The sequence below is a fragment of the Astatotilapia calliptera genome, chromosome 9, assembly GCF_964374335.1.
Source record: "Astatotilapia calliptera chromosome 9, fAstCal68.1, whole genome shotgun sequence".
NCBI classification, from domain to species: Eukaryota; Metazoa; Chordata; class Actinopteri; order Cichliformes; family Cichlidae; genus Astatotilapia; species Astatotilapia calliptera.
Window position 1 is genome coordinate 15,170,980 of NC_137430.1, and position 22,118 is coordinate 15,193,097.

At 39.9% G+C, this 22,118-nt stretch overlaps 1 protein-coding gene and 1 non-coding gene across 3 annotated transcripts; both read left to right on the forward strand.

The window, feature by feature from the left end:
• Window positions 1–70: 70 nt before the first annotated feature.
• On the forward strand, window positions 71–21,119 carry LOC145430841 (uncharacterized). 2 transcript variants are annotated; one of them, XM_080305823.1, is made up of 5 exons: window positions 71–560; window positions 3,111–3,230; window positions 13,100–13,170; window positions 18,862–18,985; window positions 20,288–21,119. In XM_080305823.1, exons 1-5 carry the CDS (start codon window positions 330–332, stop codon window positions 20,627–20,629), a joined length of 888 nt encoding a protein of 295 aa, XP_080161949.1. In that variant the 5' UTR covers window positions 71–329; the 3' UTR covers window positions 20,630–21,119. The 2 variants fall into 2 exon arrangements, with proteins under 2 accessions (XP_080161949.1, XP_080161950.1); XM_080305824.1 differs by having other exon boundaries at window positions 18,865–18,985.
• On the forward strand, window positions 600–681 carry trnal-uag (transfer RNA leucine (anticodon UAG)). Its single transcript has one exon. It is a non-coding gene; the product is annotated as a tRNA-Leu (tRNA).
• Window positions 21,120–22,118: the final 999 nt, after the last annotated feature.

The window sequence follows — 22,118 nt, forward strand, 5'->3', positions numbered from 1 at the left end:
AAAATGGGCCAATCGCACAGCGTAGCGCCAAAGCACTTGTTAAAACCTGCATACCGTCTGGGGAAAAATAATTCAAACTCCTCAGTTGTAGCAACGATACATAGCGACCAACTTGTTAAGAAAAGCCACGGCAATTATTTACTCAGTCTTAAATGTCAAGTTCATTCAAAGTGCCGGGATCTTGATTTGATTTGTTTTTTCCAGGTTACCGTGTACTTGCCTAAACTATAAGATTTTACCAAACCGAGATTATGACTGTTTTTAGCTAGCTTTTTGCAAGCCTTTATGCAGTTGACTTAGGAAATAGGTTGCAGGAACTTCTTGGAGCAATGCGTGCAGCTTGCGCACAGCCAAGGAAAAGCTCAACATTGTCGGAAACGCTTAGTCACGCTTCTCACCTGTCTTCTTGCTCAGGTGAAAAAGAGCTCATAGTAGCCAATCAGAGTCCCGAAACAGAGCTAAACATTATTAAAGAACTACTAAACGAGTTCAGAGGGCTTCACGAGCTGAAGTTAAGATGCTTGGAGGAGGACACCAGTAGAAGGGGAGAACTACCACAGGTGAGTAGTTGTTGTGCCACATGTGAAATGCACGTTGTGGGTAGCGTGGCCGAGCGGTCTAAGGCGCTGGATTTAGGCTCCAGTCTCTCTGGAGGCGTGGGTTCGAATCCCACCGCTGCCATTATTGTTAGTCCTGGCGTAACATCCGGTTTACGGTAACTAAAGGACAAAGTTAAGAAGTGTAGCATCAGATTTCTTGAGGGAAATAATAAATCCAGACTTTCTGTTCGCACTTTATACAGCTACGTTGAAACACACGAATCCAACCCATTTATTTAAAATAAAGAGCTCCTTAATAGTATCGTGTTTTTTCCTATTAACATTGGAAACAAATGCTAGTCGTCTTAATGACGATTCTGCACACGCCCTTCCAGTAGTCTGGACCCTGGATTGTGAAAGATTGTTTTTATGGGTTCAGACAATTGCATAAAGTACGGGTTAGCAGACACAGTCTCTACAGCATGTTTAGATTTAGGCTAACATCTATTGTCATTAGGCTATAATCCATCCATTACAAATCATACAGCATCCTGTCCACCTTGACTCTAACATCAGAAGATGACCTCTGTCTTGTCAGACAAATGACAGGAGGAAGCGCAGCGGTGCTTTCATAAAGCCGCAGCACTTGTAACAGGTGGCAAATTGCATTATGTTTCCATCTGAGCGGCAGAGATCAGGAACACAGAGCCACACTCATATTTAAAAAAGAGAGGTTTCTAATCATCGGGATCGTCATGTAACATCTTTTAGCAACAGAATGTAGCTCGTGTGAGCTGGACTGTGCATCAAAGCAAAAATAACAAGGTTTCAGAATAGGTTATGGTCAGCCGGCCCCAGTCAAGGGCCAGCTTAACAAGGTTATGATGTTCAGAACCCAGGAGCTCCCAAGTCCTAAAGGTTGATGGGGACACTTAATCATAAAGCGTGTCCGCTGAAAATACAACATCCATTATTGCATGAACCCATTGTAGGTTTATGATGTTTCTTAAAATGTTGAAATGTTTGAGCAACCTGCCAGTTCAAGAATTCATTTTTTTTCTTATGCTTTAGGGCACTTATCATAGCTAGCTTTTCCAAAAGTGAAAAGTAAGTAAGAAACAACAACAACAACAACAAACAAACAATGTCAACCCTAGAATGTTACCGTACTGTCACATTTGCCATCTTTGTAAAGTTACTTTCCCTGAAGCTAAACATCAGTATAATGTTATGCATCAGGGGACAGTATAAACTGCTTATTTACTTTTGGCTGTAGGGGACAGATGTTTTTCAGCACAGATGTACAGGTGGTCCTCTAAGGCAATATACTTCTTAGGTTTGTGGCACTTCCTTTTATCGGAGGGACAATCATTGTATGTGTAGGGTATCTGGAAAACTACAAAAGCTCCTTAAGCTAAGTGCACAGGCTTTTTTTTTTTTAACCTGGAATAAGAAAATAAAGAATACGGTTAGGTTATCAGTTTTTGTAAGTAATAAAATCTGAACATTGAAATGCCTTCTTGAGTCTTCCCTACACTTTGAGTGCATGATCACTAAGTATTCCTTTTCCTGTGATAGAGGGCAGAGGTCATCTATTGTGAATCTTAGGTGGGCTTCTGTGTGAAAGCCACAAGGATCTGGCCTCTTTGTCTGGCGTATTCAGCATTATATAAAGGTTTTGGAAAATGAAAAAGAAAAAAAAAGTTTTAAATGTCACAACCAGCTCAGTGAATAAAATATGTCAAGGATTTAGATACTCAAACAGTGCCATAATAACAATAAGGCTTACTGACTTAATGTAAGTAGAATCAAAATAGTCACTGGTGGCTTTTGACGATCTCTCTGTTTCTTATTCTCTTTTATAAACTGTTGTATTTTGGCTCGTTCTTCGACTGTTTTATATGTCTCGGGTACTTGTTGGGATAGAATGAGAGCCTGTGGACATCTCACCACCAACATGTTTTGCACTTGTTGTCTTTAGATGTATTTTCTTCAGTTTGTCAGAAAGTTACAGAGACCCCCAACCTGCCCGGCCATACAATTGATCATCATTTAATGTGTTTCAATGCTAAATCAGATTCTTCATCTGCTCTAAAGACGGGTAAGATGCAACTAAATAAGAAACACATTATTATTTTGTGTTTGCCTGGATCTCTTGCCTTTCCTGTGAGGTGTCACTGGGGATATAGTCCCTGTTTTAACACCAAGGAGTACTACATTTATAAGTGACATGCTGGATTGAGGGGATTATGTTGCTTAACTGCACTGTGGTTAGTGTTTGTGCACACTCCCATATTGGGATTCATCATTTTGACTTTTAATGAACTTTTTATTATTGGATATTTTAATAATAATCTTACTCTGCCCTGTTTATGGCCACCAACTCAGGCCAGCCACTCACTAATCTGTTACAGTATTCACATTGTCCCAGAGAGTCTCTAGGCCTGTATGACCGGGGCCTAACAATTACCATAATCTGTACTCAGCAACTAATTAAACATATAAACTGTCAGCTTATTAAACCACAATAATTAACCACTATCTTATCCTGTTGTACTGTTGCTCTTACAGAAGAAAGTGGACTTCCTGCAGTCTTACGTGAATGACCTCACAGACCACATCCAGGTGCTTGTTCAGACCATTGAGGATTTGCAAAGGGGAGCTGGACAGAACCATGATCGTGTTTTGGCTGTAAGATTTTATAAATGGCTTCATCTTGACACAGATGTAACTGCGCCCAGTGCTTTTTTTTTCCTGGCTCAGAATGGGCTTACAAGAGGTGACTAGCCATGGCAGTAAGCATGACTGATCTGCGTACTCTGAAGGCAAAGTTACCTTGTTACCTTATTTGACAAAAATCGATGCATTTTTCTCTTATTTCTGTTCATTCGATCAACAAAAATGCTATTATGCCTGACTAAAAAAGACCAAAAACCTCTCAGAAAATAATTTTATTACATGATCAAGGGTTGGAGGGCTCTTTTTGTGGCTGACTTAAACCTCCTCTGGTTGCCAAAAATTCCTCTGCACATTAAAAGGCTTCTTGTCTTTGTTTTTAATATATATCTTCTGTAATTTTAGCGATTTTACAGTGTTCTTTTCTTCCTTAATGTGAATTAGAATCTATCCTTGAGACAGATAATGAACTATTGCTTTTGGGTCTTTGGAAAAACTGCCTAAAAAAGGAAAACTTTATTATAGGAGGAACTAACAACATCACCACCACTTGATGTAGTGACCTTAAGTCATTGTTCCATTTTAGTTACGGCCAGGCTTCTATCAATATTCTCTCCTCTGAGTGGATTTTACACACAGAAAAGTAATTATGGCTTATTATACATCAAAGTACTTATCTGCCATTATGTAGAAGGTCAGAGGGCTAGCTTTGTGTGCTCTCTACACCGTTACTACAAAGGTCACGCTAACATAATGCTTTGCATTTTTGAGCATTCAAAGCTGCCCAATTTTAACTTTCATCATTTTAAAACTTAATTCTCTTCACTGACATTGCTTAAGCAACACAAATACCGGCATCTCTGCCGTTTTTCTTCCATAGCACTTTCTCAGATTCCTTTATTGAATAAGTTCTACAATATATGTCTTTCTTGCATATTATAGCACAATACATGCCTACAGGATAGTTTGAAAAGCAAAGACATTTGTTAATTTTCACATTTATTATCAGTAATGGAATTTTAGGAACTTTACTAATTTATTTTTCCATTTCTCAAGCTGATTAAAAACATACAGCTTAAAGGGAAAAGGTGAAGAACAATTTGTAAAATCTATTAAAGTGACATTCACTTAGTTGCTGAGAGTCCTTCAGTCCATCCAGTCATAGTTTTGCTATTGTTTGTGATAACAGCAGCTTCGTTTGGCAGCAAAAGAGACACGCTGTGAGGGAACATAATAGTTTGTTGCCGCTATCGACCCATCTTCTGAGCCTTTGAATCTCCATTTTCACCCGTCTTACACGATGCTCTCACTGTCTGTTTATGCTACTTTGTATGTTTTCAGGGTCTACATCAGTAAACAAATACAAACAAATGGAGCGTCTCACTCAACAGTCTATTAGGATAGTCAGGGGACAGGATAGTCAGTGTGTTTCTGCTCTGATGTCCATAATGCGAAATCCAATCAAATGAGGAGCATTTAGAGCTACTTATGGACCGTTCCACAATGTAAACGATGCAATGAGCTCTGTAATAGGAGCTTGGCTAACGTCTGATTGAATCGTAGTGTATGGTCTTGTTGATACACAATAGGGCTGAACTCTAATGGACACTAAACAGAGTTTGTTTTGTGGCCATAATATCATAAAATTCAAGGATTGTATTCTGGGTTCTAGACTGTTACAATTAGCCTTTGGTCTGTGCCATCTACAGACAGATGGACATGTCCCTTGCATGCAATACAAACTTGTACTGTACTTGAACACCTGTTTTAACTGAAGGGGTTATAGGACAACCCAGGATTTTAGATAGAGAAGAAATAGTCTTTTTTTTTATGTTTTTTGAACCTTACTTAACCCTCCTGCCATCCTTTAAAAAACTCACACCCATCACCCTAGGGACCATTCTCAGCCACGCCATAAAAAGACCATATATCCATATTTTATTCCACTTTAAATTAGCCAACCTTGTAAAACTACTTCTCCCTGAAATATTCATGTAAAGTTTTAATTATATTTTCGTTGTTTTAACCCTTCAAATCCCAGTGTTATTACATGAGCGCCCTGTGTTATAAGCCCCAAAAACCAAAAAACGAAACTAAATATTTCCACAAAAAACTAGTTGAAGTAATATGTGATTGTCATTATAAGTAGGCCTTTAGATGGACCAAAGATTGGCACCAACATACATTTTGACCTGCCATTATTTTTTTTGCATTTTTTTTGCAATTTAAAAATTAAAACTTCAAGGCCCTGAGTCTTCATTGACATCCAAGAAAAGAAGAAAAAATAAAATCATATGATGATAATTTGGGGTTGAAAAATAGCGTTTATAATGGAAGTCAATGGGCAGAAAATGGTCCCCAGGGTGATGGGTGTGGGGATTTCTGCTGCTCAGCCATTTTAGGCTGATTTAAGGAATTCACACTGGAATATTAACATTGACAGGTAAAAACTATCCTGTGGCAAGTTTGGTTATATTCCACTGAACACAGTGGAAATGGCAGCCATTTAACACATAGCAGTGGCACAAAAAGGTCCCAAGAAGGCAGGAAGGTTAAACAAGTTAAACTGTACTAGGAAAACATCTGCAGTGACAGACATGTCTTTAATTTGAGACATGTATTTGTTAGTAAGTACAGATCAGAAGAGGTAAATTGGAATCAGCTGGCATCCACTCAGCTCGTCATGACAAAATTTGAACACCGTCGCCCCCAAAATGTTCCTACAATCATAGATAAAAAAAAACACCCACATGATAGGACAAACAGTTCAATAGCCTGCATTGGAACCCCTGCAGTCTTCTTTTGCGGTTGCCTAAACTGGAAGTCTTCCATCGGCCATGCTTGTTAATCTTTATAAACGGTGGTTGACAAAGGATTTTCTTTGTGTTATTTGTATCGGAGGAGAGAGCAAAACCAGTTACAACAAGTGATGACAACAAATTTGCTCACTGAATGCCAGCAATGTCTCCAGCTGTGATGAGGCTCCAATTTTTTTGTGTGTGTGTGTGTGTGTGTGTATGTGATTCACAAAGCGACTATTTATGACATTCCCATAAACCACAGAACAGGGGCTATTAAAATCTTAAAGCCTGGGAACCAAATGATAAAATTGGTCTCATGACTTAATTTTTGCTAATGAGAGCACAATTTTTCTTGTCATGTGGAGCTTTCTTCATAGCAGGACTCTCAAGGCCCAGTTTTCTTCCTGGGTTGTAGTTACATGTAAATGAAACATGTAAGTATGCAGGCTACAGCGCATATCAGCCCTGCATTAAGGATGACCACAACTTTAGAGTTCTGACATCTGGTCTACTTGAAAATACATACATACCGGTGCATTAAGACTATCTGTCAAAAATATGTTGAAGAAAATGATTGTAATAGAAGTACTGATGTAGCGTGCTTCCTAACTGATTAAGCTGTGGTTAGCTTGTATATGATTCATGCTGCGAACTTGGTGCAGTAGAAGCGTTTCAAAGAACACCTGTCCAACCCTACATAGCAGTGACTGCTGAAACCTAATTCAGGTTAGCATTAAAAACAGTCTATGATCTCTGTGACCTTTATCAACCCCCCCAAACTCCACTTCCCCCAACAAATACATGCACACATGCACGCACCTCACACACGCTTCAGCATTCGCGTTTGTGGCAGGTGCTCTGAGGGAACAAGGCAGTGAAAGTGAGAAAGACAGAGCAGGGGAGGTCACGGGGGTCACGGTGGTTGACTATGCTAATGCTGTTGTTAATGACTTTGCTGTGAGTGATAATTTATTGTCTTCATTACCATATTAACTCCATAGCACCCCTCCACACCCAAGAGCCCTAAGTCTCTCTTTCTCTCTGTCTATGCAGTAATGGATGCCCCTGTTTGATCCTTGGAATAATGAACTAATTAGCTTAATTAAAATCAATATAGGTGCCAATACCAGGTTAGACCTTTCAGGGACGCCATCTCTATCTGCAGGAGAAGGGGTTTTCAGAAAGAGAGGGTGAAACAGGATGGATGGCAGGGGGTAGAGGGGCCACACATAATAAATAAAGAGATGATGATGAGGAGGACTGACAGGTAGACAGATACACAGTATAAGGCCATATGCACACTACATCAATGCTGTTATGTTTACACCTGTAGACCTACACTGCTTTGGTATTTTAGGACCCATAAAACAGATCCGCAATGACCCAGTTTTAGTTTACAGATGGAGTTTTGGAAACAGCGATGTCAACGCCCATGTTTGCAGCCTGCAGTCACCGTGTGTCCATCCCTTGTGTCATGCACAAAGCACACAATCCTTGCCCATAAGAAGACAAAGACTTCAGCTTTAACTAGAAGTATTAAATTAAACTTGGATAACAAATTATATGCGTCTGTTTGGTCAAGGAATATGCGTTTATTTAAGCGATTTTCAAATGGTGTTATCAACTTTGCCAGTGTGGATGTAGTTAAAAGGAAGAAGAATGAAAAACATTGAATTTGAATGAGAATGAGTGACAGGTTTGAAAAGGTAAATTGTAAAAAAAAAAAAATGCATGCAAGAAGGGGCAGAAAATATCGGAGGAGTGGAGGGAGCCACAGAGAAGGGGGACTAAACGAGAGAGAGAAGGCGAAAGAGGTTCCTAATGCTGATTTATGAGTGCTTGACGGTCGTTAGCTGGAATAAATGGCTTGTAGGAGTGGCTGCAGCATTACTCCCTGTACAGGATACTAAGTGCATTGTAAGGTCAGCCATAAGGCCAAACTTACATATGTAGTGCTCTGCCCTTGTAAACCTTTGTTAATATATCAGCCACAGGATGGAACGGTAACAAGTCCGTCTGATGCAGGGAGACGACAGTGGCTTTCTGAACTGTGTAGAAATGATTCTACTTGGGTTTTACTTTAAGAGCAACCGGTAAGTTTAGTCAACGCAACTTTCATGGTTGGGCAAGCCAAAATTAAAATCAGCAACTTTTTGTATGAATGTGATTTGCTACAGTTTAGTCTTCTTCCATTGGGCAGAGGGAAGGTTTACAACAGTGCCACTTCACTAATTAGGAATAAAGCTTACTCTCCCAGTCTTTTTGCAACAAATTGGCAAAATAGGACATTTTATATTTGAAAGATTATAGAATTGAAGGCAAAATCTTATAAAGGGACGTCTCGGCACATACAGTATATTGGATAGGCTCTGCCAGTACGTTTGATGCCACACTGTATCTCGTCAATAACATGTTCAGTAAGGCAGCAGACATGTGCTTTTGCCTGTATGCTGTCGTTGCATCATTTGAATTAGGCTCAAGCAAAATTAAAGTAAACTTTTTCTTTCTTTTTTTTTGTCTACGCTCATTCTGAACATGCAGGTCGTGACGTAGCAGAACTAGATGCTGGCGTGCTCCTTCCAGTCACAATTGGCTTGAGTTGCTTGATTCTATTTTATTCAGCCTTCGCTTTGTGTTGTGATCTGGTGACTCACGAGCACACGTTCCCGCTTTGCTTGTTTCTTGTCTTTTTTCTCCTCTGTTGCTTTTAGTTGACAAAGCTCGGGAGAAAATTGATGACTATTTTCAGACAGAAAAGGAAACAAGAAAGGGGAAGTGTGTGTGTGTTGGGGGGAGGGGGGGAGTATGTTAGGGGCAAATGATTGAGACAGGAGGGGACAAGAGACTGTGATGAGGTTTGAGGCTGAAAACAAAGAAAAAGAAATGAAGGAAAATTGAGGCAAAAAGAGGAAGAGTGACAGTGGAGAAGAAGGAAATCAGTCTGGGAATGACTGTTGCTATTTTGCGCTTTCCTTGTATTTCTTACAGTAGAAGTCCTACTGTTGACCATTTTTGGTACTTACCAGCCATACTGCAACTACAAGTGCAATCTCTTTACATCGTATCTAATAGGGCTGCTCAATTAATCGAATTTAAATCACGATTACGATCTGGGCTTTCAACGATCATTAAAAATGACTGAGCCGATTATTAGCCCCTTCCTCGTTTATCCGCGACACCTTAAAGGCCGTCTGTGAAAATATTGTCGGGCATAAACCGGTCCGTGGCGCAAAAAAGGGTGGAGACCGCTGATTAAGAGGACCCGAGGGAAGCCCGGAAAGCTAAGCAGAAGTTATTTGGAGAGTGACTGCCGTTGGTTGAAAAGAGAGGTAAAAAAAAAAAAACTTCAGTGGTGTTGCACACCATTTTATATTATTTTTTTAAAGTCATTGTTAACCCTTTAAAGCCGGTCAGAGCAGCACGCTCCGTTTTGCGTAACTATTTTTAAATCCCTGTAGAACCTGAACCGTGTAAGCTAGCGCAATAATTTGTTTTGCATATGAAACCGGAGGAGTTGTACTTACATCTGATGCCATCAGCTTGTCCTCGGTCACGGTTTCGTTCCACATATAGCTTTGCAAAAATTGCATAAAAAGCGCTTGCATGAACAAAAACATAATATTCCAGAAACACGTTTTGCCGTTCCTATCAGCTGTTCGTAACACTTCCCACAGTGAAATGATGCACATGCTGTTTTCTTTGCAAATTTGCATCATAGGATTGTTTTTTGTTTTTCCTGCAGTATATAAAAATTGCTGTATCTCCAAAATAAAACTATGAAGACACTCAAAATAAATTTCCTGTGGTGGGAAACTATTTTTTGCAACTTTATTGTATTTAAAGTTTTGAGGGATAAACCTCTTAAATTTCTCCAAGTAGAAATATATGTAAACAAAACAAAAGCGATTTTCAATTTTTTTTGTAGTTTATTGCACTTTTTTGCAATTTATGTAATTACTATGGACTTAATGCATACATATTATTAAAATATGGGCTATAACAGTTGTATTGATGTATAGCAACTTGAAATGCTCCCACAAATGGCACTACAGCATGTAAAAAAAAAAAAAATAATAATAATAATATAAGCTCTGGTGGACTTGGTTCTATAGTAGGTCTTAAAGGGTTAAATAAATATCGTCAAATAATCGTGATCTCAATTTCAGTGAAAATAATCGTGATTATCATTTTTGCCATAATCGAGCAGCCCTAGTATCTAATACAATTTTTCCCTGTGCATAACAGGGAAAGGACCTGTAGTGATGAAGATAAAATAAATAAAGATAAAAAAAAAAAAAAATAGGACGTTTGCCTTCCTAATAAGAAATTGTGACACAACATTTGAAGTTAGTTTTGCTTGTTATGCCGAGGACACCGTGCAGAAGAATATATTGTATAAGTCCTCTCTGTGTTTTTAATAACTGCCCAAGGAAGCTAATTGATGTGATGCAACATCTGTGTAATGTGCTCTCTTTTTCTTTCCTGTTTGCCTCTTTTTCTCTCACTCCCCGTCTCTGATGATTTTCACCAATACTTTAAAAGTATTTTTCCTCGCCACTCCTTTATGACATTGCTATATTATACATAAAACAGCCAGCCAGCCAGACAGACACACACATATATACCTACTGCTAACAAATGAGTTTACTGTGGTCATAACCTTCACAGGGCTCATTATCATAGATTGCAGGCCTTTTCATAAAGCTGAGACCACAGGTGACGGATTACTAACGATGGACACACACACACACACACACACACACACACACACACACACACACACACACACACACACACACACACACACACACACACACACACACCGTGATCTGTAATGAGACCTTATTCCGGACACCCAGCCCAGCTGCCTGTAAATTTCAGCCGTCACTCTGCCATACATACTTAATCAGCTAATGTTGTTTTATTTCTTATTATTAATTTCCTCCTGTTTCTGATTTATCTAAAGCCCCCTGCATCGCACCAATATTTTGTCTCCTTTACAGTTCAGAGAGGCAGAGAAAAGGAGAAAGCCGCACGCTTATTCATGTACTTAGGGGATTGCATCAGTAATGAATTGACTGGCTTTTTAGGCATACATAACACAGCCTACTACTCACCTTAATAATGTAAGCAGGTCGTAACTCCTGCTAACCCAAGGGTATATATAAGGCCTGCACGCACAGTCGCACACACTCCTAAACACACATAGCCTACCTATATTAGCCGCTGACCTCTACGTTTTCCAGGTCCTCTCATTGTCACATTGCAGGTGCATTAGAATATGAATATTTTATGATCGTGTGTGGCTTTTGTGTGTGTGTGTGTGTTTAAATGTATATTTTTATAGATGTGGTTTGGTAAACAGATTGATTACTTAGAGGACGGACAGCTTGGCTTTTTATATTACTTTCTTATAGACCAGTAATGCTATGCTGGTATTATACAACATAATATTCAAACGTGCCATCACACAGGAGGAGTCCCCATACATAAATACTGCCAGCAGGTTAAATTGCACTAATATGTGAGTGAACACCTTTTCTGTAATCATCATTCACCAATCAATGTCCTTAATTTAAAGTTTTCTTCAAGTTCATAGTAAAGTGGTGGCAAAAATGGAAGATCCAGACTCTGTGTGTTATTTAATGATTAGTCTCCTTTAAAACAGCAAAGGCGACCTGTATAATTGTCTTTTACCATTAGGCCTTAAATACTACACATTAAATGAACTGAATCTTATCTTTACACATGCTTCAGATCCTTTTTTTAGATGGTTTAACTTGATATTTTATGCACTCCATATGTGCTCTACTGCTCCATATCTTATCTCGCATGCACACAAACGCATGGTTATACACATAAACACACTTAACATATGCATAATTGAAAAACACACATGCACGCACACACTCATGGCCAAAAGCAAACGAACAGACACACATTAACTCACACACGGGGGATATGTGTTGACCTGTGAGTCATTGCTGTCAGCATTGATTTCCTTTTCCCGGAGTGACCCCTGTCACCACGGCGATAGAGTGGCCGATATTTTACCAGCGGTGCCGGGCCTCTCTGTTTCCGTGGAGCCTCCTGCCGCTCTCTCCTTCTCTGGCAGTCTTTTTCTTTGCTCTTTTCAGCTGTTGCTTATTGCCCTTGTTAATTTGGCCCTGTCCTGTCTATTTCTTCCCTCTTTTTAATAGTCTGGCCTAATAAAAAACGCTGGACAATCAGAACTATTTACTTTTCTTTTGAACTCAGTTAATTCCTTTGCCCCCCTTCTATGCTGTTCTCTTTTTTGCACAGTGTGAATTGACCTCACAATAACTGTGCTGACACATTTTTCACTCGTCCTTACAAATTTTCATTTGAAAAAAAAAAGACATGCAGACAGGATAATGGCAAGGGGTATTTTGAATTGAAACTATATCTGAGAATTGTGTGTCTGTCTGTGTTTGTGCATAAGCTTTTGTCTGCATATGCTCTGTCTTGCTTTCTCTGTCCTCCTTTCAATGCACTTGACTTCCCACACTACTGTATTGCTTTAAAGATGTTCTTTAAAAAAAAAATCTCTCAGGAGGGAAGTCGAATTATTAAATCAGTTCTATCTCCATTTTAATCTTGGATTCTGGGTTTGAAAATGAGGAATGATTGTTTTCCTTCAATTTTATTTATGCAGTTGCTGTATATTAATGTCTTCTTTCCTCATGATAATATTATCATGCTGCTGCGGTCAACAAGATGCAAATTCTTAGCAATTAGTCAGGGGTGACACACTTCACACCTTTACCCCTGGGCGCTGTCGGACTTCATCACGGTTTACACCCGAGAAAATCAATTTCTACAAAACTATTTTCCTTTATTTAGCAGTGTATATCTAATAAACAGAAATTTAGGTTGTACTGAAGTGAATATTGAACTATTTGGATATGTTAGAGTTCAGAGAGAACGTATTATTTCTTGGGTGTACTACTTTAGCATTAAAATTCATTTCAAGGTGTATGGTACTGCATTATAATGCTGCAGTTACTACAAATACACTAAACAGAAATAAATAATCAGGATGTCATTTTCTGTGTATCCTAGGTGTCTGAGGCTGGGTTGAAGCCTTTGTTGCTGGATGAGGTCACTGGACCTGTGGCTCACATCCCACGCAGGTTTGTATTACCTTCGCTTCTCATCAGCTAGGCAGTTTTTTTCTTCGGAGAAGTTTACTTTTGACTGAAATAATGATTAATTTCATGATTCGACCACACAAACTCACTCACACACATGCACAGGTACCCCACTGTTGAGAAAGGTAGCAGAGCTGGCCTCAGGGACTGTGTCTATCCTGAGGGAGCTTGAACTCTTTAGGGAGTCACTGCAACACCACTGTCCCCATGGCAATATGCAAATCCCTATATGATATTTCCCACCATGCAATGCTCCAAAGCCCCTAAAGACGTGTTCTGTTTTGACGTTAGATCTTCCCAGAGAGATAGATTTTTATTTTTACATTCTGACAAAACTAATGAAAGTAGCATTTTTGAATCTTTGTGCTCATACATATTTATCTAGTTCACACTTTTTCATTGCCAGCTAGGCACACGGACTCACTTGACCAGTAAGAAGTTTGATAGGAAAATCAATTGAGAAGCATTTGGATAATTTGGACAATTTAAACAACCATCCAAATAAAAACTCATTCAAATTACACCTTGTCTCGTGCTGTACATATCATTGTTTTGTTCTTTGCCTTTATAAAACAGCTGCTGTAGCATCACACAGCTGTTTGATGCTACAATACAACTCAATCTCTCGATGTCCCGACACTAAGAGATTGGCCGTCTGCAAGTTACGCAGGTGGCACAGCAGCAGCAGTAATTTCATTAATTATTTATATCTTCTGACATGCCATTGTGATCTTAGGTATTAACCCAAATGCTTTTCTCCAAGCAAGCAGCTGAGCTGCTGTGCACAAATTCATAGTTACCCTTTGGCAACAGAGCAGTTATGCTTAGAATGAAGTCAGCATTTTTATCCGCAGCAGAAGAGTCAAAATATAGGTTAGTTTCATCTAGAGAATGCCAATATGTTTTCATGGTGTATCAAGTGATTATTGCAGGAAGTGGTCTGATTTTAAAAAGCAATGATGTATGCTGTAGAGTTATTGAAATGTATTGATTATGTCATTGAAATTACAAAAAAAAGTGAATAATCTGCCCAAATTTTAACTAAAGACATTGTCCCCGTTTCTACTGCTTGCAGTAGATCATGTGTTCCTGACCTCACTACACAAGAGCTCCTCCTCCTCTCAAACTCCAGTACAACCCCTGCTGACAAGTAATGCCTTTGTCATCAAAGGTGACATTATAATATTTACTGACCTAAAAGAAAAACAGTTAATTTCCAAACACATGGGTATTATTGCAGTTGATATTTATTTTTCACAAGCTGTCATATAATAGCTAAAAAAACACATCCAAATATGGTCAAAAGTGACAGTCGGTGGTTTGACAGCCTGCAGCGCAGCCAATTAAAGCACCCAGCTAAGCAGGAATCAGTGGTCTGGCACAATGTGGCACAGCCGAGTTTGTGGCTATACGGGGTTTCTATGCCATTCCTGTAAAAGGCACTGAAGGGTGTGATGGATCCTCAGTCAGCGTACTTGCTGTCAGAGATGTGGGGCTTTGCATCACACCTTGAGCGTTTTAAATGGCTGCACATATAATAATAATAAAAAAAATTAAATAAATGAAATGAGTAAATCAGGTCTCCTGAAATGAAATGACAGGCAGGTTGAAACAGCGGGTGAGTGTGTGTGTTTCTTGCCACCAGCGTCAACATTAAACGCATCAGATTGAAGCCACCCTCCAGGGTAGCATCACTCAGCCAGGTGTGTGTGTGTGTGTGTGTTTGTGTATGTATGCGTGTGCGTGGTGAAACCTAAGTCTTTTATCTACTTTTCCGTTTTCTCTGTTTTTTTTTGTTTATCTACAAATTTATTTATATATTTCAGTTGAAATGGTGTACATAACACACACACAGACACCCCCGACACACATACCCACCCACCCACCCCCACACACACCCATAAACCCCCACACACATTGATCTATCGGTGTATTAATGTGTGAGTGAGTGTCAGTTTTTATCCCAATTATTTTTTAAATTATTTCCCCTTAGTATAATCTCCAGCAGTTTTTTCTTACACAGGAGTTAACTTGAGTGCTGTTTTCCTTTGCCAAAAGCAGTCAAATGCTGAAAGTTAGTTAGGAAAGAGAGAGGAAAAAAGCTCTGACAGAATATCCTGATTCTCATTTGGGAAAGGTAGGAACTTCACTTATGTGAAACTTAGGCGGTATCCCTCAGTGAGACTGTTCTAATTCAAAACTCAAACTTTTCTCTGTTAACAGAGTGATGAGATACATGGGCTTCAAGAGACTAGGGGGGTGGGTTCATCATTGTTATATTATTATTTTCTTCTGGCGCTGGTTGTTTTTCTGTTGTCCAGCTGGTTTTCCAAAAAGCTACACACTCTTCACCATTTTCTTCAGCACTGACAGTGTACAGTAGACTCTCTACCTCTGTATCTATCTCTTCTCTTTCATTCTCTCTCTCTCCCACTTCTCTCTCAGGACGGGAGGAGGATATGTCTCTTTTTCCCCATATTGACTTTCCCAGGTCAGGCTCCTCTTCTCCTATTAGGCCAAGCTAACTGATCAATACGAAGGCCTGGTGGGCTGCTGTACGGACATGCAGACATGCACACACAGCGGGCCGTGCCGCGGCCAAGTGCCACGCTAATTAACAAACAAACACACAAAGCAGAACACGCGCAGCGCTCGTATCTACCCATTTCCAAATATAAGCACACACACTTCTTAACGATACAGCTGATTATTAAAGCCACGGCTAACATTTCTACATGTATGAAAAAGTCGCCGACATTAACAAAAGTCACGAAATGAGCACATTGATTAGTCAGTCGTGTGCGAATATATGAAACTTCATCCAGTTGGTTGCTTTTCTGTCAAATACTGAGATGCAAGAAAACTCCTCCTCTCCTCTAAAAAATCTTCTCTCTTCTCCTCCCCTGCTGTTCTCCCAGCTGATGAGTTGTGACATCTGCAGCGCTGCGACATGGATAAGCAGCTGCCAGAGATGGAGCTAGGGAGGAATGATGGAGAGAAGACAATGCAGGAGATGGGTGAAGAAGGGGGGGGTGGGGAAGGGGTGAGGGATGCTGACAAGCAGCAACAGTTAGATGTACAGTGAGGTGGGGCGGTGGGGGGCATGATTGCATTGCGTGTGCATGTTCCTAAATGTGTATATGTGCATGTCTCTGGGTGTGTATGTGTGTGTGTGTGAATGAAGCTGTGTGGGCATATGAGCATATGTGTCTTTGCATGGCAGCGTGCCAGGCAGTGCCATCTGGCTGCTTGACAGAACTCCTCTCATTAACGGGGGAGGTTAATTGCTGTGGCAGCGCCCAGGCTGTGTCAAACACCACCCTGGGGACACGGAGGCAACAGACTATCTACATGTTGGTGTGTGTACATGCACCGACACGTGCGCGCTTGTGTCTCAAGCATAAAACGCGGAGCGGGAAACCCCCAGCCTTTTTTCCCCCACAACATAAAAAGGTTAAAGCGAACCCGCTGTACTATATGTGAACCCCATCGTGTGAAGAGAGTCTCAAGGAGGACTTGTGTCCTTTTTTTGCGTGCCAGGTTACATAGATGTTCAGATTATTCTTATGAATTATGCCTTGTTGCTGTAATGATGTAGAAAGAATTGGGTTTACAGAGCCAATGTCTATAGCCCTGGGGGCAAACACATATGTATACACGCTCACACACCCACATGCACAGCGTGTTGGGGGGGAGTGGTGGCAATTTGCATTTGTTATTACTGCATATTCATGACTAATTTTGTTAGCCTTGCTTAATAGGGCTGAATGACAGGTTGAGAAATCGAGAGCCTGCTTTAATATCACATACAGTCACAGTAATACACACACACACACACACACATGCACAATTCAGTCACATTCACTCAACCTGCTCACTCTGTCCACACAGTAATCATAACAACACTTAATGCTTTTAATAGGAATTCTCTGTTCCTCTGGTGGTGTGACATTGTGTCATTTGTTTACCACAAGTACTTATTGTATATTGCAATATAACAAGCCGTGCAGCCTTATTTGTTGCATGCATAATAATGACCTGCAATATTATGCACACATGCACGCAGATACGTACGCACTTGAATGGCATGAATAAATTTGCATGTTGACTTGTTGCAGATCAGGATTTGCTGCATGTTTTCATTTTGATTTTCCCAAAAGTAGCAAAACTGTTGGAAATGAAGGATCCTCCTCTCCTTAATAAATTCAGTTCCATCCATTAATGGTGCAGAAAATAGAGGCTTATGTGTCGTTAAGTAACACAAATTATAGTTATTTTATTATTTTTGTTTTTTTTAATCCTTTGACTCTGCATTAGTTGTGTGTTCATGAGTTCTTGGACAAGATAAGAACAGTGTGGTTTTAAAAAAAATCTTTGTTTTTGCAGCGAGCATATGCTTGCACGCACTCACATCCATTTTCCAAGTGTCTTCCTTCTATAGGAAAATAGGTTTTAAATTAGCTTGTTTTTACACCTAAGTTTTGCACCTCTGACTAAAAGGACCTAAAGAAGTCATCTTATAATAAATGTTAGCATTTCTTTTCCTTTTGGTCTTAAATGACATGTTTTGGGCCAAAAACCATCCTTCTACACATACCTATGTGTTACTTAGGCTTCTATATCACGGGTTGTGTGTTGTAAATTATCACCTTAGCTCGGTGATTATTTACAACAGAGGAAAACTCTACTTACGATTAAATAAAAAGACATCAAGTGGATTAATAACAGCAGAACATACACGTTCCCATTCTCCTATCGAGGCAGAACCAGACTATAATCTAAAGTCAGCTTTCACTGTTTCCTCTGTGGCTTTTACTCCATTTGACTGAAAAGTTTTTTTTTTGTTTTTTTTTTTGCCAAAGTGAAAGATTTAACTCTCAGCGCTCTCTATCCACTCACATGTCACTTTTGTCAAATCTTGCCTTTCCTTCTCCACTTGGTGTGAAAGTGTAGACACGCTTGATCAAATGTGAGTTTAACATTTTTAATCTGTGCAAAGTTTCATCAGAATAGCTCATCTCATGAGGCTGGTAAATATGAAACTGTGTGTGCGTGCGTGTGCCTGCGTGTGTCTTTGTACGTGCCCGTGTGTTTGTGAACAGTACCACACAGTGCCGTATGATCTGGGTTTTTTTTCTCTCTCTTTCCATCTTGGGTGTGTGACAGCTGTCACTGGTGACTCAGAAAGGTGTCTGGGCAGAGTTAACGTATTTTCACCGCTGGGAGACACACAGACTTATACACATGCATGCACACGCGTGCGCACACACACACACACACACACACTGACGGAGAGAAACACATATCAGCTCTGGTTGCTGTCATCTAGCACAAATTTCAACAGGCTCAGCATCTCTTTGCTGCTTTTGAATGAGATGTTTTTGAATTTTACACCTTATACATGTGCTGCATGTTGCTTACACATTCCTGTTTTATCCTGCATCAGTTGTTAAAACAATTTGATTAAGGATCAAAGCTTATACATTGTGATGGAAACAATTATATACACTGCAATATGCTGTGGCTTTCATCTCTGTAATTCACATCACTTAATAATGCACTCTGTACTCACTATAAACCTGAAAAGAGATATTTTCCTTCTATGTTTTACATCTATCTGCTTGTTCAGTAGTTCACGATTTCCTTCCTCTTCCTTATGCTTTTCCGCTATAGCAGTGATTCCGTGGACCAGATGACGTCTGAGACGGAAGATGTGAAAATCCAGCTGCAAACCAAGGACATGATCATCTCGGATCTGGAGAGGGAGCTCACAGAGAATATACAAGGAAAGCAAAAGGTAACCGACTTGACTTGACTTGATTTTAGCACATTCCAAAGAATGAGCTACCGGGATCACGCCACAAAAATGCAAACAAGACATTCTGTCGTTTGCACGTAATTGTCTGGACTCAAGATAGTTCCCCAAAAAAAGCAAGACAATGTAAACAAATCTCTTTTTTCTTCTCATAGCAATTGTAAGGTTGAAACAATTAAATGATTTGCTAAGAAATTGTTTCTTTTTTTTGCAGCATTTGTTGAGAAGGCTGTTTAAAAGGTGGAGGAGTCTTTTTTTAATTTTTTTTTACGATATTGGTTTGGCAGCTGTGCTACAAGCTCTCCATGTGCAGTCAGGTTTAACAGGAAGCCATGGCGTGTGTGATGAATTACCAGCATATCTCAGAGCCCTGGGTAACAAACATGGCATCGCCGTTCGGGATTAAAAGGGAGAGATTTTTACAACCTTCCCACACCTCCTTACAGGGTGTCACTAAATTATACCCACTGCTGTTTTACTGTCTTCTGTGGCTTATGGTTAAGGCACACGTAAACACACACAGGCTTGCAGAAATACACACATGCATTTGTGCTTGTGGTAAACCCAGGCTTGTTGGTTGTTTATGTGTGTGTTGGCTGGTTACTGTTTGTTTATGCTGCTTGTGAGTTGACTCATTTGCACTGCCGCTAATTAGTGGTTTGTGTGATTACAGACAGATCCGTAGAGAAACAAGTAGAGTAACTGGAGCTTGTTCTGTTAATCACATTTTCAACAAATGGCTATATATTTTCTATTCCACTTGTGTTTCTGTTTAGCTGGTGCTTCTGCAATGCAGATGCGCAAACAGATCTACAGGACACACAAACACACACGGAGCCTTGGTACATGTGAGCGCCATAACTTAAAAAAATACTGTTTGTTAGCACGACGACACTATCAAATGAACAGCTTTCTAGAACACGTGGCCAAATTAAACTATAAATGATATATATTTACAGTATACGTTGTATTTTAATCTGCAATATGTGAACTTCTAACTATGAATTTGTCTTACACAACCCAGGCAATTATCGCTCAGGCTCTTACAGTTGTAATTACATGGACTTCTATTTTAAAATGAGACATTAAGAATTGATATAAAAATGTAATTTTATTCATTCCAATTCATTTCAGATTATTGCGAGACATTTATGAAAAAGTAATCAAAAGCAATTTGGAAAAATTGTATGAGGAGTATTAGCCAGTGAATAATTCTCAATGAAAATAAACCTTTGTCTCTTTTGGGGGGGGGGGAAATCAAATTTTAATTCCTTTCTGGCGAAGACTGCGACGCAGGTGCTGGAAAGCGGTGAGAGGCTGGTGCACCTGCAGAGCGAGCTGTCTTGTCTGCGGCGGATCCACGAAGACAACATGAAGGAGATTGCTGAGAAAGACATCTGCATCACCAAACTGCAAGCTAACATTCAGCTCCTGCAACAGGAGGGGGCTGACACGCTTGCTCAGGTGTGCAAAGGCTTACACGTGTACTATTCGGGACTGCTGTTTGCACACATACACATGCATGTGCCACGCATATTGCACATGCAACAGCTATTAACGTGTGGTGTGATAAAACATACATTCGCTCACTTAGTGCCAGTCAATTTAGCCATCTTTTTTGCATGACCCACTTTTTCTTTTACTGCCTTGCAGGATGTTGTGTTGCGATGGGTCTCTTGATGTTTCAGATTAGTTTTTTTAGATTATGTGACTGGTACCTCATTTGTTCCACAGATTGCAGAGATGTGACTGCCTGCACATTTCTTTTTTTCTTTTCTTCTCCTGTCTGACTTCAGCTCTCCAAGCTGAATGTAAGAACAAATGAGCTGCAGGAGGAGTTAAAGAAGAAAAGAGGTGCTATGGAGGTAGAGGGAGGATGAGGAGAAAATAAAAGATAAAAAAGGAGCGTTAAGAAAAACAGATGAGAGGAGAAGGCAGGAGCAACTGAAGACAGAGGAGTGGATAAAGAGTGGAAGAGGGGGTTTGAGGAAGATGGAAAAGACTATATCCGGGCTGTTTAAAAGTGCGCTAAGAAGGCAGCTTTTTTGAATTCTGAGGTGAGTGTATTAATGCACTCTGTAACTTAACAAGAACTACTCATCAGCGGGTAAAACTGCAAACTGGGTTGCCAATAAGAAGTTACACACCTTCATCAAGTTTCAGGATGATTAGATTCTTTTGATCATTGATATGATTTACATGAAGTTTCTCTCTTTACAATTTTATACACGTTTATATCAAAATCCTAACTTAGTGTTTCAATGTTAAGACTTTTTTTTGGATGATGGACATCCCTTTATTGAGCAGACTTAATATGTTTACCAAAAACAGTACAGCAGATAGCATATTTACGCGTATGCACATACACACACTTACACAGTCCTAGAAAAAAACCCCAACAAAACACTTCACCTTAATTCAGACCTCAGACACTCTCTCCTCTCCCCCCCCTCCTTCCATCCTGCCATCTCGCCACAACCGCTCCAAATTAATCTGCAAAATATTGATTTGAGGACCAAGGGGGTGGGGGGGTGGAGGCGCACGATTGCGGCCGCATATTAATACGAACAAGCCGCTCTTCGTCTCTCCTCTATACTTTAAGATCCTCATATCTTCATAATTGATTAATGTTCCTTTGTGAAGTGGGGATGAATAATACATTAGTGGGCCTGCTGCACCCTCAGGCTGATGAGAAAATGTTTAATTTCAGTAAATGTAGCGCTCCTTCTCTCTTTCTCTCTGTTTCATTTCCCTCTCTCTGGTTATTTGTGAGTGCTGGATTGTGTTTGTGAGTTTTCACTTGCTGACGACCGGAGGAGTGCTGTTGATTTGCTTCTTCTGTGTTTACTGTCGGCTTTAAGCGCATGTTGAGCATCACAAACAAAAGACAGCATCTGCATTTGCAAACACGAATGAATAAATTGGTGGTATGAGCTCAGCATTGTTCTATTAACTGATATAACTTCAAGAGCTGTGTCACTTTTACAGGGCTGCTTGCCTTGAGAGAGAAATCATCCCCCTCTGACTTTTTTTTTAATGTGTGTGTGTGTGTGTGTGCACATTGCATCAAAATGTGCTGGAAAGACCATTTGTTATCAGTTAGCAATCACTAAGG

Coding starts and splice junctions, on each gene's coding strand:
- LOC145430841 (XM_080305823.1), top strand. CDS start 330: ATGCGTGCAGCTTGCGCACAGCCAAGGAAAAGCTCAACATTGTCGGAA. Junction 3,231..13,099: donor ACCATGATCGTGTTTTGGCT/GTAAGATTTTAT, acceptor TGTGTATCCTAG/GTGTCTGAGGCTGGGTTGAA. Junction 13,171..18,861: donor GTGGCTCACATCCCACGCAG/GTTTGTATTACC, acceptor TTTCCGCTATAG/CAGTGATTCCGTGGACCAGA.